The sequence below is a fragment of the Rhodnius prolixus genome, unplaced genomic scaffold, assembly GCF_049639745.1.
Source record: "Rhodnius prolixus isolate KJV_2025 unplaced genomic scaffold, Rpr scaffold_1, whole genome shotgun sequence".
Classification (NCBI taxonomy): domain Eukaryota; kingdom Metazoa; phylum Arthropoda; class Insecta; order Hemiptera; family Reduviidae; genus Rhodnius; species Rhodnius prolixus.
Window position 1 is genome coordinate 46,446,253 of NW_027411581.1, and position 14,854 is coordinate 46,461,106.

The 14,854-nt window shown below is 33.8% G+C and overlaps 1 protein-coding gene and 1 long non-coding RNA gene across 9 annotated transcripts in view; one reads left to right on the forward strand and one right to left on the reverse strand.

Annotated features, from left to right (window-relative positions):
* Fife (regulating synaptic membrane exocytosis protein fife) overlaps positions 1-14,854 on the reverse strand; it is a 261,312-nt gene that overhangs the window by 116,040 nt on the left and 130,418 nt on the right. For all 6 annotated transcript variants that reach the window (XR_012462484.1, XM_074141668.1, XM_074141641.1 and 3 more), the window contains one exon: positions 2,448-2,534. Coding sequence is in view for 5 of the 6 variants with exons in the window: in XM_074141668.1 (XP_073997769.1) it covers positions 2,448-2,483 (36 nt within the window). In the remaining variant the exon portion in view is untranslated. The remainder of the gene's footprint in view (positions 1-2,447; positions 2,535-14,854) is intronic.
* Positions 1-14,854, forward strand: part of LOC141461071 (uncharacterized) — a 36,578-nt gene that overhangs the window by 1,810 nt on the left and 19,914 nt on the right. For all 3 annotated transcript variants that reach the window (XR_012462587.1, XR_012462584.1, XR_012462585.1), the window contains 2 exons: positions 2,676-2,927; positions 12,509-12,629. This is a non-coding gene — a long non-coding RNA (uncharacterized lncRNA). The remainder of the gene's footprint in view (positions 1-2,675; positions 2,928-12,508; positions 12,630-14,854) is intronic.

Below are 14,854 nucleotides of genomic sequence, written 5' to 3' on the forward strand. Positions count from 1 at the left end.
GCAGAAAATTCAATTCTAACACCGGATGAACAGAGTTGTGAACATTTATTTGTAAAAAGATACGACCAGAGAAAATGATTTTAAGTTAATTGCTAGTATTCTATCTTAAACATATAAAGTCGTTTCATACCAAGAAGCTAATAAAATATTTAACAATTTAGAAAGGCATGTTAGAAAATATCAGAAATTAGAGCACTTTGAATTCAATTAATAAACGAATATCAAATATGAATCATACGTCAGTTTATGTGACAGTAACTCTTAATTCATTTCATATTCCACAAAACTGCACATGTTAAAGGATCTTAACTGTAAGGTCTTAACTGTTTGGCTCTGACAATCGGATTCAGGATTACAATTCGGTTATATTCTGTACTAACATTCAAAACGAAATAATTAATACTCCAGATTGCAAGAAAATGTTTTGATGAAACTGGGTTTTTTTCGGAGAACAGAAAGTATTAAAAAATAATGGCGTAATGTTCCATCGGAGCCTGTCTCGGTTTATGAATTCAATTCTATAAATTGTGGAATGATATCCTCCCATCTTTAAAGCTTGGTCCAACCACACATTCTACGATAAACAGTCAGAAATTCTTACTAAAAATTTGGTTACTGATTCGGTTGATTAACCAGTAACCATGACAATGCTTTAACCGAAATTATACACAGACGGAAATTGATTCGTGTCATTTCTCACTTGAGAGAAGATAACCCAATATCAAAACACAGTTGAATTTGTGTATACTGGAAATTAGGCTGAAGGTTTCGGATGAAATCCCACAACATATAAGCGGAAAAACTTCATTAAAATATAAATAACAAACTGTACTAACGGAAACAGTTCAACTGCTCGTTCATCAGCATCAGTCATAATAATCTCACATTATTTATTTAGAACTACGGCAGAAGAAACCTGAAAAGGGCTCTTTCGCGGTCTCATTACTTTTAGGATAGAGTTTAGAAAAGAAGTTATGCTGCAAATGGACGAACAGATAAAATGGTCCAATTCCTAATAGATGGAAACACACCTACAGTCTATGATTCATCAGAACGTGCCTTTGACACCTACATCTATCTAACTTCGATCAAACAACGGTGAAAACAATCTACTCATATTCTAAGTAGCTGCCAAACAGAGCGTTGTCTTTGTCAGTTCCATAAACAGTTCCTAGATTAGAACTAACTGCTGCCGTGCTAGAGATGCCAAAGGAGATGAGAGATCTGTTATAACTTATGAGTGAGTAATCACTTGTTGAGAAGTATAGAAGCCATATTGTTGTAGAATATTATTCCTCCAAATTAGGAGCATAAAAATCATTCAAAATATAAAAATCAAAAGAAATTCTGATCCCAAAATTGTGAACTTCACACACCTTCAAAATTAAATAAATTTATCAAATAAATTTGACAAAACTTTCACAACTCAAATGAAGCAATGAGTTTATTAAAAATTTCAATCTCTAGAAGATAAGTTCTAGACAATCCTGTACTCAATTTTTGGATGAGAATGAATTAATCAGAATTGGTACTAGATTGTCACTAAAGGAATTAAACTGCGATACAAGACATCTGATATCATTGCCAAAACATAGTCAATTAGGAAAATTACTATTTAAAAATCAACTTAACGAGTTATTGCCAGAACCTCAACTATTACTTTGTTCAATCAGAAGAAAATATAATCAGGCTTTTTTAGAGTGTTAATCTAGCCAATCAAAACGTTACTTAGTCAAGAGATAATAAAATAAGTCAAGAGATTTATTTCCGAACTCTTCACGATCCACAATGGTTAGTTAACCATGAACGAGCACCTTTTTCATTCAGTATGCCAAGATTATGCTGCTGGCCCTTTTCTCTCAAGTTCAGTACAGAAAGGGAAAGCTACACAACTAAAGGTTACTTCTGATTATTCGATTGTTTATCGAATAAATGAATTGAATTGGCCCTAGGATCTAATCTGGCCCTGAATACATTCTTCTTAGCTTTGAAGAGAGAACTTGTAAAAATGTTTAGCTAATGATAAAACTTTCGGCGGCGATAAGAAAGAATTAAATCATCTACACAATTATTGCAGAAACTATTGAAAACTCAATAAGTGTCCAGGGAATTAATGAAATGTTCATCCTCTTTCAATCACTCCCGTTCGAACGTATCCTTGGCAATGTTCCTCTTACCCACGTGGTGTTCAATACTCTGCGCTGTTCAGATCGAGTCACTTCTCTACTCAAAACTATTTTAACTCCACTTATCGAAGATCATAGTGCTCCTACTGACTAATGCACAATTCTTAGTCAGTCTCGCTTTACCTTCCTTATTTGAACCTAATGGCACTGATAGGCCTGTCCTAACACTAAGTAGATATTGTTAGCTCCACAGCTTTAAGTTGATTACCGGGGTTGAACAATGCTTTGTTAGCAGAAAATAATGACAATAAAATGACTCACCTTCTTCATAAATGAGACCACATTTGATGGGATCATGGTCGGTGGCCGTCTTTAAAATTCTGCCCATCAACATTTGTACACCCTCTCCTGAAACATTAAATATTTAGTTAGGTCTATAGCTACAATTATAACTATAATTGAAATTAAATGTATTTAGAATTGCTTAAAAGAAAGTTATCATAGCTAATTTAATCCAGAAGGAAATATCAAAAGTTGAAATTTTGTTAGTTGACCAGAATCTCCGGAAGTGGCTTACTAAGAAGGAAGAAAGAAGCTTATAGGAAGTTAAGGAAAACTTATTAAGTATTCAAGTCAGAACGCTCATATTCGCCCAAAACTGTTGCCCTTGATGGATCCAGCACCCTTATAAAGTGCCTTCCACAAGAAAAGACCAATCAACAACATCTGTCCCAGCTTATAAAAAAGGAAAACAAGAAAAGTGAGCTTCTAAGCTCGTATAGTTTACAGCTACGACGACAAGTAAGTAAAAAACCTTCAGTAAAAGTAATAAGTTGGACGCAATGTAATTCACAACATCCATTTACAAAAATTCCCTGACAGCTTTACAAAGTGAAGAATCATTTGATACAAGTACGATGAAAGAACTTGTGTGTGAAAGTTGTCTTTATACAAAATTAAATATCCTCCCTGATAATTGTTTTGTTCTGTCAATTAGTAACCTACAGCATAAATCAACAGATTAGGAGATCCTACCAAAAAACTTCCACCAAATTAGTGGAATCCTTGATATTCATAATAATAAAGTTAAATCAAACAATTTCGTATTGATCTACGCGATTTCTCATATTATATATTAACGCAAAAGCAATTGTTATTACTTAGAAATACCGTTCAGCTATGCTGCACACTAGCTAGGTTAACTAAAGTCAAAAAATATTAGTGCAATTAATGACAACGATACCTAACGACTTATTGGAAGCTACCTAAACACCATGTAAAAGGTAGTTCAAACAAAAATAGTAGATTGAAGAGGCTTACTTAGCAACCCACCCAAAAAAATGTACATTCTTCCATATTTAACCTTAAAGAAAGAATCTCTTTTAAAATCCATTATGAAGTCATTAAAAATGAAAAAATAATAATATACATTTGCTGAAGAAGATGAAACAGTGCAATGTGTAATAAGTCTCTGTAACTAGGTCGAAATCCATACAAAGGTAAGGCTTTAGCCAACACTAATCTGGATGTGGTTTGGCTTAAAGTAAATGAAGAGAAGGGTTCCTTACCTCTACCGGGTCTACAATTTCAAGGTCCAAGAAGCGTCCGAACATTGACCTTACTAAGTGTTGAACTAAGGGCTTTGTAAATTTCAAGCCAACTACTGTAAAGTAATTTGTTTAGATATTTAGTCTACTGAGTTTCAATATAATTATTACATCTCGTCCTAATGCCATCTTAATTTTGATTATGATGATTTATAAATATATATGTATATACAGTCGAGCCTCCCATAAAGGACACTCTCACTAGCGGCCACCTCCATTTACAGACAGTTTGTGGATTTCCCCGTGTTACCCCTATACACTTTCTATATAAAAGATCTCCGTCTAACGGTCACTCTACATAGCGACCGCGGACATTGATTTTGGGGAACGGATTATATGTTTCACCTCCCGCCAACGACCACCTTATTCTTAAAAGTTCGTTTGACGCGGTGATCAAACTAATTATCCCCTCACAAGTTTTTCTTCTTTTTTGTTTTCTTTCTAAAGTTTTCTTTATAAGCTCATACATCTTGTACCATTTATTAATTTTTCAATATTACTTTGGACGAACAATATTATTTTTTCCGATATGTCTCTCAAACGAAAGTGGTTAACTCTAGAAGAGAAAATAAATGTGTTGGAAGATTTTGCAAAAACTAAATGGGATAATTAAGAAAAATTTGATGCATATCATACAGCTAAATAATTATGCAATTATGTACGTTTTTAAATCTATTAATAATAAACAATTTTTAAATAGATGTTTGGAAAATAAACCCATATTTTCTCATTATGAAACTTGCCTACCTCCTTCTAACGGCCACCTCCAAATAGCGGCCACTTTGCTTTCCCCCGCCAGTGTCCCTTATTGATAGGTTCGACTGTATATGAAGTGGGCCAGCGCTTACTTTAAAATATTATTTTTTACAATATTCTACGAGTATGTATAGAAGGTTGACAAAAATGCGAAGTTGGGTCTGATAAGAAAGAGTGGGTATACGAGGTGTGTTCAAAAAGTAACGGGAATTTTCGTTTTTTGAAAAAAATATTTATTTATTCATCTACATTAATATTGTCGCCTTCAAAGTAGTCCCCTTCGCATACAATACACTTGTGCCAGCGCTTTTTCCAATCCTCGAAACACTTCTGAAACTCGATCTTTGTGATAGCTTTCAGCTCTTTCAGCGATTCGCTTTTAATGTCATCTATGCTTGTAAAACGACGGCCTTTTAATGTTCTCTTTATGTTTGGAAATAGAAAAAAGTCACATGGAGCCATGTCTGGCGAATATGGAGGCTGGGGCATCGTTAAAGTTTTGTTTTTGGCCAAAAATTCACGAACAAGCAATGAAGTGTGAGCAGGTGCATTATCGTGGTGCAAAATCCATGAATTGTTTTGCCACAAATCCGGGCGTTTTTTTCGGATTGCTTCACGCAAACGGCGTTGAACTTGTAGGTAGTACTCCTTATTGATTGTTTGACCTTGTGGCACGAATTCATGATGCACTATGCCATAAAAATCGAAGAACACAGTGAGCATAACCTTCACATTCGACCGCACTTGTCGAGCCTTTTTCGGTCTTGGCGATCCAGAATGCCACCACTGAGACGATTGAGCCTTAGTTTCGACATCATATCCGTAAACCCATGTTTCGTCACCTGTTATAACACGTTTCAGTAGATCCGCATCGTTGTCGACTTCATTGAGTGACTCTTGAGCAACTTCCATTCTCCGCTGTTTTTGTTCGAAATTCAACAATTTTGGAACAAATTTTGCTGCCACACGTTTCATACCCAAAACATCCGAAAAAATTTCATGGCATGAGCCAATTGATATGGCAACATCATCAGCGACTTCTCTGATTGTGATTCGGCGATCGTTCATAACCATTTCTTTCACTTTTTTCACGTTTTCATCGGTTGTTGATGTGCTTGGACGTCCAGGTCGTTCGTCATCTTCAACGTTTTCGCGGCCATCTTGGAAACGCTTATACCACTCGTAAATCCTTGTTTTACTCATAGCAGACTCACCATATGCCTTTATTAACATTTCACACACTTTATTTCATTTTTTACGCAAAATTTAATACAAATTCTTTGATCCATTTTTTTTAACAAACAAAAATCGCCAAGCTCGAAAAACACGTCTAACCTTAACGGCTGCCACTTAAGAAGTAAACAATGAATATTACTGAAAATTTTATCGTACTTCAGGGGCATGTGTACCAACATAATAAAAAAAAAAATTTTACAATCAGACTCTCCAAACCCGCGAAATTTAAAAATTCCCGTTACTTTTTGAACACACCTCGTATAGTGACAACTCTTCTTCGCTTGGAAAGACCGATTAGCAACTTGCAATTACTTACTGATTTCATTAGGTCAATTAAGGCAAATTGGCTAATTTGTATCATCTAGTAAAATAAAATGCAAAGTTTAAAATAGGATATGACTATAACGCTGACCAGAATTGCCAAAATAATGTTTTTCATGGGTGCAAGGATTAAAATTAAACTAAATGTCAATTAGAGGTGATCCTTAAGGATGCGTGAAACAACTAGTGGTAATAATCACACCACTTGGCCATCACCAGGATCCCTTCGGGAATTAAATTCTCTTGTCCTGTGCTGTCTTGTTGCATCACTTGTTGCATCATCTCTGCCCTCATACAGCGATATTTACTTAAAGCGCTCTTTTAGTTGTCACATTATGGTGCCCGTTGAAGGAAGAATATTCAACGTGTGAATTAGTAGCGGCAGTTAGTAAAAAACGAATTGGCGTCCCCATAGTGTCTAGAAACAGTTAGAAGAAATGAATAAAACTGAAGTTTGCCGCATGAATATGGATTAGTTCACTCTGTAATGAAATTCCCTTTTTCTAAGTTTGTATCCGAGATTTGTTTTGCAAAAGATTAACATATCCGGGCTAGTGGATTAATAATTTTTCACACTTTTATATTTAAACTAAAATTCGTAGCACTTTTCTTATCGGAATTATTATCTCCCCAGTTACTACAGACATAAATCTGGAGGATTCTTATCAATCAATTGGTTTTGGTAAAAGTCCTTCTATTTTAATAATTACAAATTTTTAGTGCGTCTAGAAAGAATCTCCTTTAGATAATGGAATGTTTCCATGCAAGCAATCAGAAAAAGAAGTTCTAGTTTAACTCTTTGCGGCTAGGTGGGTTAAAAACTGTCCCACCTTTTGCTTAGCTTTTGCTGCATGGTGGGATATATTTTAACCCACCTCGAAAAGTTGAAGTTATTCATACATACAGCTTAATATGTATTTAAAGTTTTTCATTCAGTTGGCAATGCTGTGCACCAATGGTAAATGCGTAAATAAGTGAACATTTTTTTATATTTATTATAAACTTGACCGATAGTAAAAAATGGTGGCACCGCATACTGTTCTATTATTTGGATGCAGCTGTTGTTAATTCATATATTGTTTGTTTATAAAAAATTGGGACAAAACATGGAACTCAAACATTTCAAGGAACAGTGCGCTAAAGGACAGTACTGTACTGTCTGCAAAGTTCCGCTTTGTTTTGGTAAAAAGTAGTGTTTGAATGAACACCATATAAAGCTTTAGTTGCATAGTGGTATTATACAATACCAGTGTCCCACTCTAAAAAGGACTATTGAAATGTTATTAATTTTTTTCTTATTTTGAGAGGGATGTTTACATAAGTAAAATAATGGAAATGAATGTTTATTTCCATTTTTTTTATAATAAAAGAAATTCTGTGCAACTAGGGCTTTTATTTTCTTTAAAATCGTGCGCCTCAAAGAGTTAAACAAATTATTGTTGTCAAGGACTTCATAAAAATAAATACAAAATATCAATTTCTTTTCTAAAATATTCAGTGCTATAAAATATTTTTGCAATCAATTATTCTGAAATTCCGTCTATATCTTGTACAGTTTTCAATGTCAGTTAGTTTTGAATACTTTGATCGGTTAAAAAGGGGTCGGCAACCTATTTCAAGTAGAGAGACATTTCTCCTTAAATAATTTTAATAAATCTTACCAAGAGCCGCAAGGATGATAGTGTAAAGAACTCTGTAAATCATTTATATTTTCACAAATTATGATTTATGATATTCAATAACATATAAATGTTTTATACATTTATTTTTATACATTACAAAGTAAATAAACAAATAAATAATAACTAAACCTGTGTTTGAATGAAAGTATTATATATCTGTACCTCGGAGGGAAAAGGCACCATGTCACAAAAAGTAAATTTTACAGGGGAGCCAAATGAAGATATTTTTCCAAATTCATTTTTTGTTCCACTTTTCCGGTTATACTCTTTCCTATACTTCTTCACCATAATTATTACATTAGGTATGACCATAGGTATAAGCTTAAAAAGTTGAAGTAAGGGTAATAATTTGCTGATCATAAATAAAAGTGAGATCATAGAAATATCTTAAATGCGATTAAGTGAGAGAGATTATGTTATTGCCACTTGGGCTATATTGGGGTCTCAAGAAGGCTTTGAACTTCGCAGACCAGTTGCTTAGGAGGGGCACTGAAGTGGTGCTTAAGTCACAATAATTAAGTTTTAACTTCTTCTTTCTTAAAACAGAAACTTCTTTTTCTTTTTACCCTCGCTGTCAATTAGGACTTCATTATATTATGTAACCTTGTTCAATTTTGGGAAATCAAGTTCACGAGCGAAATTAATTTAAAAAAAAAAGCCACCTAGGAGCCAGCTAAAGCAAATCTTTGATCTATTTCACCATAAGTGTCAGTATCTCAACTAGGTTATTCATGAACTCTCTGCAACTGCCCTAGTTTTATCTATTTACTTTGAGAAGTCAGAAATATAACGCTAAATTACTATGTTTAGGGATTCTACATCTAACAAACAGAATTACTAATAAACTTGAACAGTTTGTCAATAATCCTTAGAAGCCGCAAACACCGTTTACGGGCTTTCTCTTTGCTCGTTTATTTGTACAGCATTGTAATTTATTAATATTTTGGGGTTAAATCGTCTAGTTAATTTTGGGTTGGATTTTTTATTTTATTAGCATGAAATTGAGTGGCCCATATTTTTTTAAAGGAAGCCCTTCACAGCCTTTTGAAGGAATTATTTTAAAATTTTCCACATAAAAGGGGCTTATAAACCAAATAAATATCACAATTTAATGTTGCATTAGCCTTTCAAAATAGGTTAAACCTAAACTAAAACCTGCTACAAATAAGTAAATAATTAAATCAAGAAAGAAGTAAATATTCCCTTTTAATTTATTTTGGCATCTTGTTTAAATAATATTATGTTCTCGAAACTAAAGGATTCTTCAATGATAAATATGTGTTACTAGATGTGTTGTTCGTAAAATATTTCTTGTATTCAGAATAATTTACTTAACCCGTGTCAAGTTAGAAGCTTACTTGATCTGTTATGTAGCATTATCACGGCAACTTGTGCGGAATATGTAAATTTAGCCTTTGATAACTAAATCATGCCTAATTCGCCCCTGAATGTATTTGCATTGACCGAGTGCCTGTACCTTATCTTCTGTACAATTACTTCAACAAAATAACTTAAATTTTCAATTTTCCAAACTTTACAATGGTAATGTCATACAAATTTTTCAATTTACTCTTGAGATAATTAAACACATAACTAAGCAGGACTCTAAACCTAATGTAGAAAATTTTATAGCCGAATGCTTGTCACCTGAATTCGCCCAATGTGTGCTCTGTAATATGCTATTTTTGGAAGGGGCTTTCTCTTGATTTTGTCTAATTAGAAGTATTGCCGTGTTATTAGTATTTCGATAGAAAGTGGTCTAGGGCGGACATAAAGTAATGCAGTTTTTTGTCTCCTCTCCACTGCTACTGGAGAATGGAAGTAAGCCTTAAGCAGATCTAATTTAGAGAATATTTTTCCCGTAATACATTGCTTGCTGAAAAGAATAAAATATTGCGAGAGGATCCATACTGTCTGTCTTGCTTTGTCAATTCTTCATAAAAGAACTTCGACCATTTTGCAGTTTTAAAGTGTTTGGTATTTATTATTCCGTGCGTCCACATTATTGAAATTCCTGTTTCTCTAATTTTATTTTTTGAAAAATTCGCGTTTTTTTTTTATGGTGCAATGACTAGCTACAGTGCAGTCTAGTGTACGTAGTTTTTAATGTTCTAGGCTATTTAGTGTCCTTATTTTAGATCTTAAAACATCTACTAATTTATGACAATTGTGTTTTGATCGGAAATTAAAGATATGTTTCAATCTAAAGAGATTTTTTTTTCTTATCCATTAATTTCTGTGATTTTATATCAGTCGTAACATTTGATTGGTTAAGGAAATCAGCTTCTTCCAGTGTATACTTAATCATTTTTGCCTTTACAAGAGGCCATCTAATTTCACTGCCATTAGCAAATCAAAAATAGGATAGGTAGGAAAAAGAATATTGTCGACACGCCGTGAGAACTTGTAAAATGTTTTAGTAGAGTTATGGTAGAAGATGGTTGGTTTTATTAGAAGAGTTAATCTTTCTAAATCGTCAGGTTGGAAACAAATTTATTTGAGGAAATTGATACCTAGCACCTAGGAACGAAACTAGGTGAGCTCTCAAGAAATTTTTTTTTTATCCTACAGGATATATCTTTTTGTAGGATTAACTTTTCTTTGAGGAGAAAAAGTATTTTGCTTTGGTAATAGGTAAGAAATAACCTAAATTATTTTACACTTGATTTATTTCCTCTTGTTCACGGCAATATTTTATTAAATAAGATTTTCAATTTGCATTTTCGGTTTGCAATTATTCATGAGAAAGTGATCATTTATTTACGTAAGCAGGATCATAGAGTAACAAGATATTAGAAGTATAACAATATTTTGAATTTTTTCTTAAGTAAATGATGAACGAAATATTTTTATAACATGGATGAAACTGAACAGATTGTTAAAGAGTAAAAGAATGTTATACCACTAGAAGTTTGATATAACTAGATTTATTTTTCCTTCCGAACAGTTGGTTAAAAGGCGAGAACCTATTTTTAAACCGCTTTTCTTTTTTCTTTTTTTTAACCCATTTTTATATAAGAAAATAGAAGGATTACCTAAGGCATTAAGAAGTAGATAAGCTCTGAAGTACATTGAAGGCTTCCTATAAGAAAGATCCCTAGGGATAATTTCAATCTCTTATAAAGAAATAATTTAGGTTTCGATGCTCATCATAATTAATTTTTTAATATTAACTTTTAAAACCTATTTTGAAGTTTAATTAAAAAGGTCTGAAACTTTGTGACCAAGTTTACTACTAAAGGGCTGAGCTCTTGAATATTTAAAAACAAATAAATGATTTAAGACCTCACTGTAACCGAGTGGTTACGACCGCCCGTAAAGCTAACATACACTACTGAGTTCCATTCCTGGTCTAGGCCTGGGTTTGTATTAAATGTATTCAATTAGTAAATTAATAAAATAAATATCTGCTGATGGATTTAAAGTCCGCCTGAAAAAAAAAAGGGCTTATTTCACTCATTTAAATCCTTTAAAAACATTTTTCCATTACACACAAAAGAGAGATAAGGCAAGCGTCTCGTTAGCTGAGAAATATTTAAAGATAACAAAAATATGCTCTCATTCGTTGCGATATATTAGTTTGAGAAAATATGAGAAATGAGTTGGTATGATTAAATTGAAATTTTGCAGAAGTATGTTTTAAAGAGGTACTGGATCTCGTCATTCTCTAACCTAGACTTCATCTCTACTTAGAAACAAATTTGCTTCCAACCTTTCTGAACGACTCGGCTTCATCTTAAATAAATACTTAGTTGCCTTGAAATAATACTAGAAAGATGCTCCAGTAAGTTATTACAAAAAATAAAAAATGTAAAACTACAAAGAATTCTGCTTAAAGTTTTGGAAATTTTAGGATTGATCATGTGGTCAGTATGAATTAGATTTTGAACCCAAACACAAATATTGTAAAACTGTTAAAAAAATAAGAGGTGACTCGTAATTAAAGACAGAAAATAGTGTTAATCATACGGTTTATATGTTCAGTCGCTTTGTAGCCGAGAGATTAGAGGCGAGGCCCGTAAAGCTAAGATGAATCTTGTGGTACTTGGTTCGGTTTCCGGTCTAGACATTAGATTTTATTTGGTTGAAAGTATCAGAAATTGATTGTAAACTATGTTTGCTAATTGCCTTCGCCCAGGTCACCAAATTTAGTAGTTGGTCGTTAAAGCTCGACTGGGAAAAAAATAGGTATTACAATAATTACAAAGCCTTAACCGATTTAAATATGTTCAATCAAAATTTTGATTTATCAATCCGTTGGGCTAGTAAATGAAGAGGTAATCAGGTATACTTGAATAATGACTATTTTTTTTATTTTGTATTAGATTTCAATTGCTTCCACAAGACGCTCAAAAATTTGGTGTGAATATCTCGCTTTCTCCAGTTCTGAAATTTATGAAATTTCGTTCAATTATAGGAAACATTGATCTGAACAGTTAAATGAAATACCATCATTGTGCTGTATTAGAGAAGATATAGGGTTTTGAAATTGGGTGGTTTCACCAGATGCTCAAAGTTTGGGTATCAATATCTCGCTTTCTCCAGTTCTGAAACTTTTGAATAAAATGTGCTTCAACATCTGATCTCATTAGCAGCTGGTACTTTTTCAGTGCACTGCCAGCCTTTATTCAGTGCTCTCTCGTTGCAGACAAATCGTTGATTTTTGCTTCCGACCACCATACATGCTTGTAGTTGGTCTTGAATTCTCGTGACCTTTATTTCATTTATATCTTTAATTAATGAATCTATACTACTTTTATTTATTTATTTTATTTTTTAGTGAAAACTAACACAAATGGTGCTACAAACTGCAATTCTGTAAAGATTCAGGACAGTTTCTACTGAGCTTGTGCATAATATAGGTGCCAAATGACCAAACTGATGGATTGCAAAGGCATAAGGTAAAAGATTTTTAGAAAATGCGTCTTATTTTTGCATTTAAATGCCCTCAGAAAATAAAGATAAATTTTCACTTAAATGTAATCATATATCTACAAAAAATTGTTACGGTCTCTATAAAAAAAAATACATAATCAATCATATAACCATTACATAAGAGCATGTATGGAAATCAATATATAATTGAGGATAGACATTAAATCAGGATGATGAAAAGTGTTTAGTTATTTCCAGGATTACTGTAATAGCCTAGTCATCATCAATCAAGCATTACAGTGATTTATGTAGTTTAAGTAAGGATGCTCCTCATTTAATGTTCGCTCATTGTTTACTCTTGCTAAACTTAGTAACTAACCTTCGAGACATGTTGGAGAAATGATGGCAATATACCATAAATTAACGGGCAGCCTGGTCATGCACTGAAATTTATAGGATCATCTGTAGGAGGTACAAATAAGTATTTTAGGGGACCTTTGGGGTCTTTATTTCTACTTATTTATAATATTTTATTATAACTTGAGTGAAAATTCCACTAAATACGATTTAGTACTCGTAATTTGTACACGCAGTGTCAGACTGAGTCTAAGAGATTTCTCACAATTTCCAAATCGTATTTCTTGACTTAAACACCAACAATATCTAACGTTATTGGCGCCCAGAGCTTTTTTCAGTGCACTACCACCTTTTGGACAGTATTCCCTCGTTCCAAACAACATTTTCCATCACCGGACAGTGAGTTGTAAGAAGCTTCTTGCAAGAGAGAGAATTTAAGGCTCAGCAGCTTGATTCCAGATTCGCCAGCCACTGAGCTAATCCCATCCCTTCAGTATCGTATTGTTTCAATTAAAGTTATTAAAATATACAGTACATATAGATCGTGGACCCACAAATAGTTCTAGCATCCACCAACAATGGAATTTTAGGCCAAAAGCAGGCGAAAAATTTCATTATTAGACCCCTCACGTATGTTTACTGCAGCATTGTTCCAACAAGGCCAGGAGGTCATTCGGGTAGGCCACTGCAAGAGAGCAAACATACGCATCGCCTGGGCCTGTCAACGGGTACTCTATGTTGCTTTGACAAGACAAAAAAAGTAATGGAAGTAATAGGTATTGAATAGTCCTACTTGTAAGTGAGAAATGCATGTATGGCTGAGAGTTTGGAATTTAGGAGGAGAAAAATTCGTGTCATTAATCTTTTCCTGGAGTCTCTCTCCAGATTATTAAGTCTAATCAAACACAAGGAGATGGGTTGCCCAAAAAGTTTCTCTGGAACGCAGTGGAATAGAGTGAGCCAGCTTCCTTGGAATCTAGTCTTAACAAAGATCCATTTTTTTTTTAATGACATAAGGAGCGTCAACATCTCAAGGTTGTTGGCGCCCGGAGCTTTTTTCAGTGCACTGCCGGCCTCCGGACAGTGTTCTCTCGTTACAGACAACACTGTTCATCACCGGACAGTGAGCTGTAAGAAGCTCCTAGGAAGAGAAAATCTAAGGGTCAGCAGCTGGATTCGAACCCTGGACTTCCGCGTGGGAATCCAATACACTAACCGCATAGCTAATCCCTTTCCTAAGATCCAATTATTTATTTTAAATATTGTTTTGAGGGTTTCAACTCTTAACTGCTCTAGATGTGCCTATGCTGTTACTTATACATAGGCTTACCATACGTACCGGTTTGACCGGGATGGTCCCGGTTTGAGATCCCTGTCCCGGCGTCCCGGTCAAACTTGAACAACACCGACACCGCGGCCGATCGTTCTCCCGCGCCCAGTTATTAATATGTTTTCAGTTCTTAATAATTCTGATTGCATTTCAAATATGAAAAACACAAATTAAGCGAAAAGCAAAACGAAAATGAGCCTCTTCCTCCTCTGCGTCCCGGTTTGGCTCTTCGTAATTATGGTAAGCCTACTTATACAACCTTCTGCAGGTACATTTTTAAACACTACTCTAACTTTGCTTTTCGATGCTCATATCATGTCATTGTTAAACAAAATATTTGTGTTCTCATTCTACAGACAATTTACATAGATCTTGTATGATTGGGAATGAATTCTGGGAGATTCAAAATTAATTATGAATTGTATTAAACCAAACTGTTAAAGGCATGACAAATGATCAAAGTTGTGCTCTTAATACGTATGAATTTTTAATGATTGTGATGATGATGATTTCACCATTTTTTTTCTTTGTATTTCAGCCATAATTTGTTCAATAGTTCTGTCG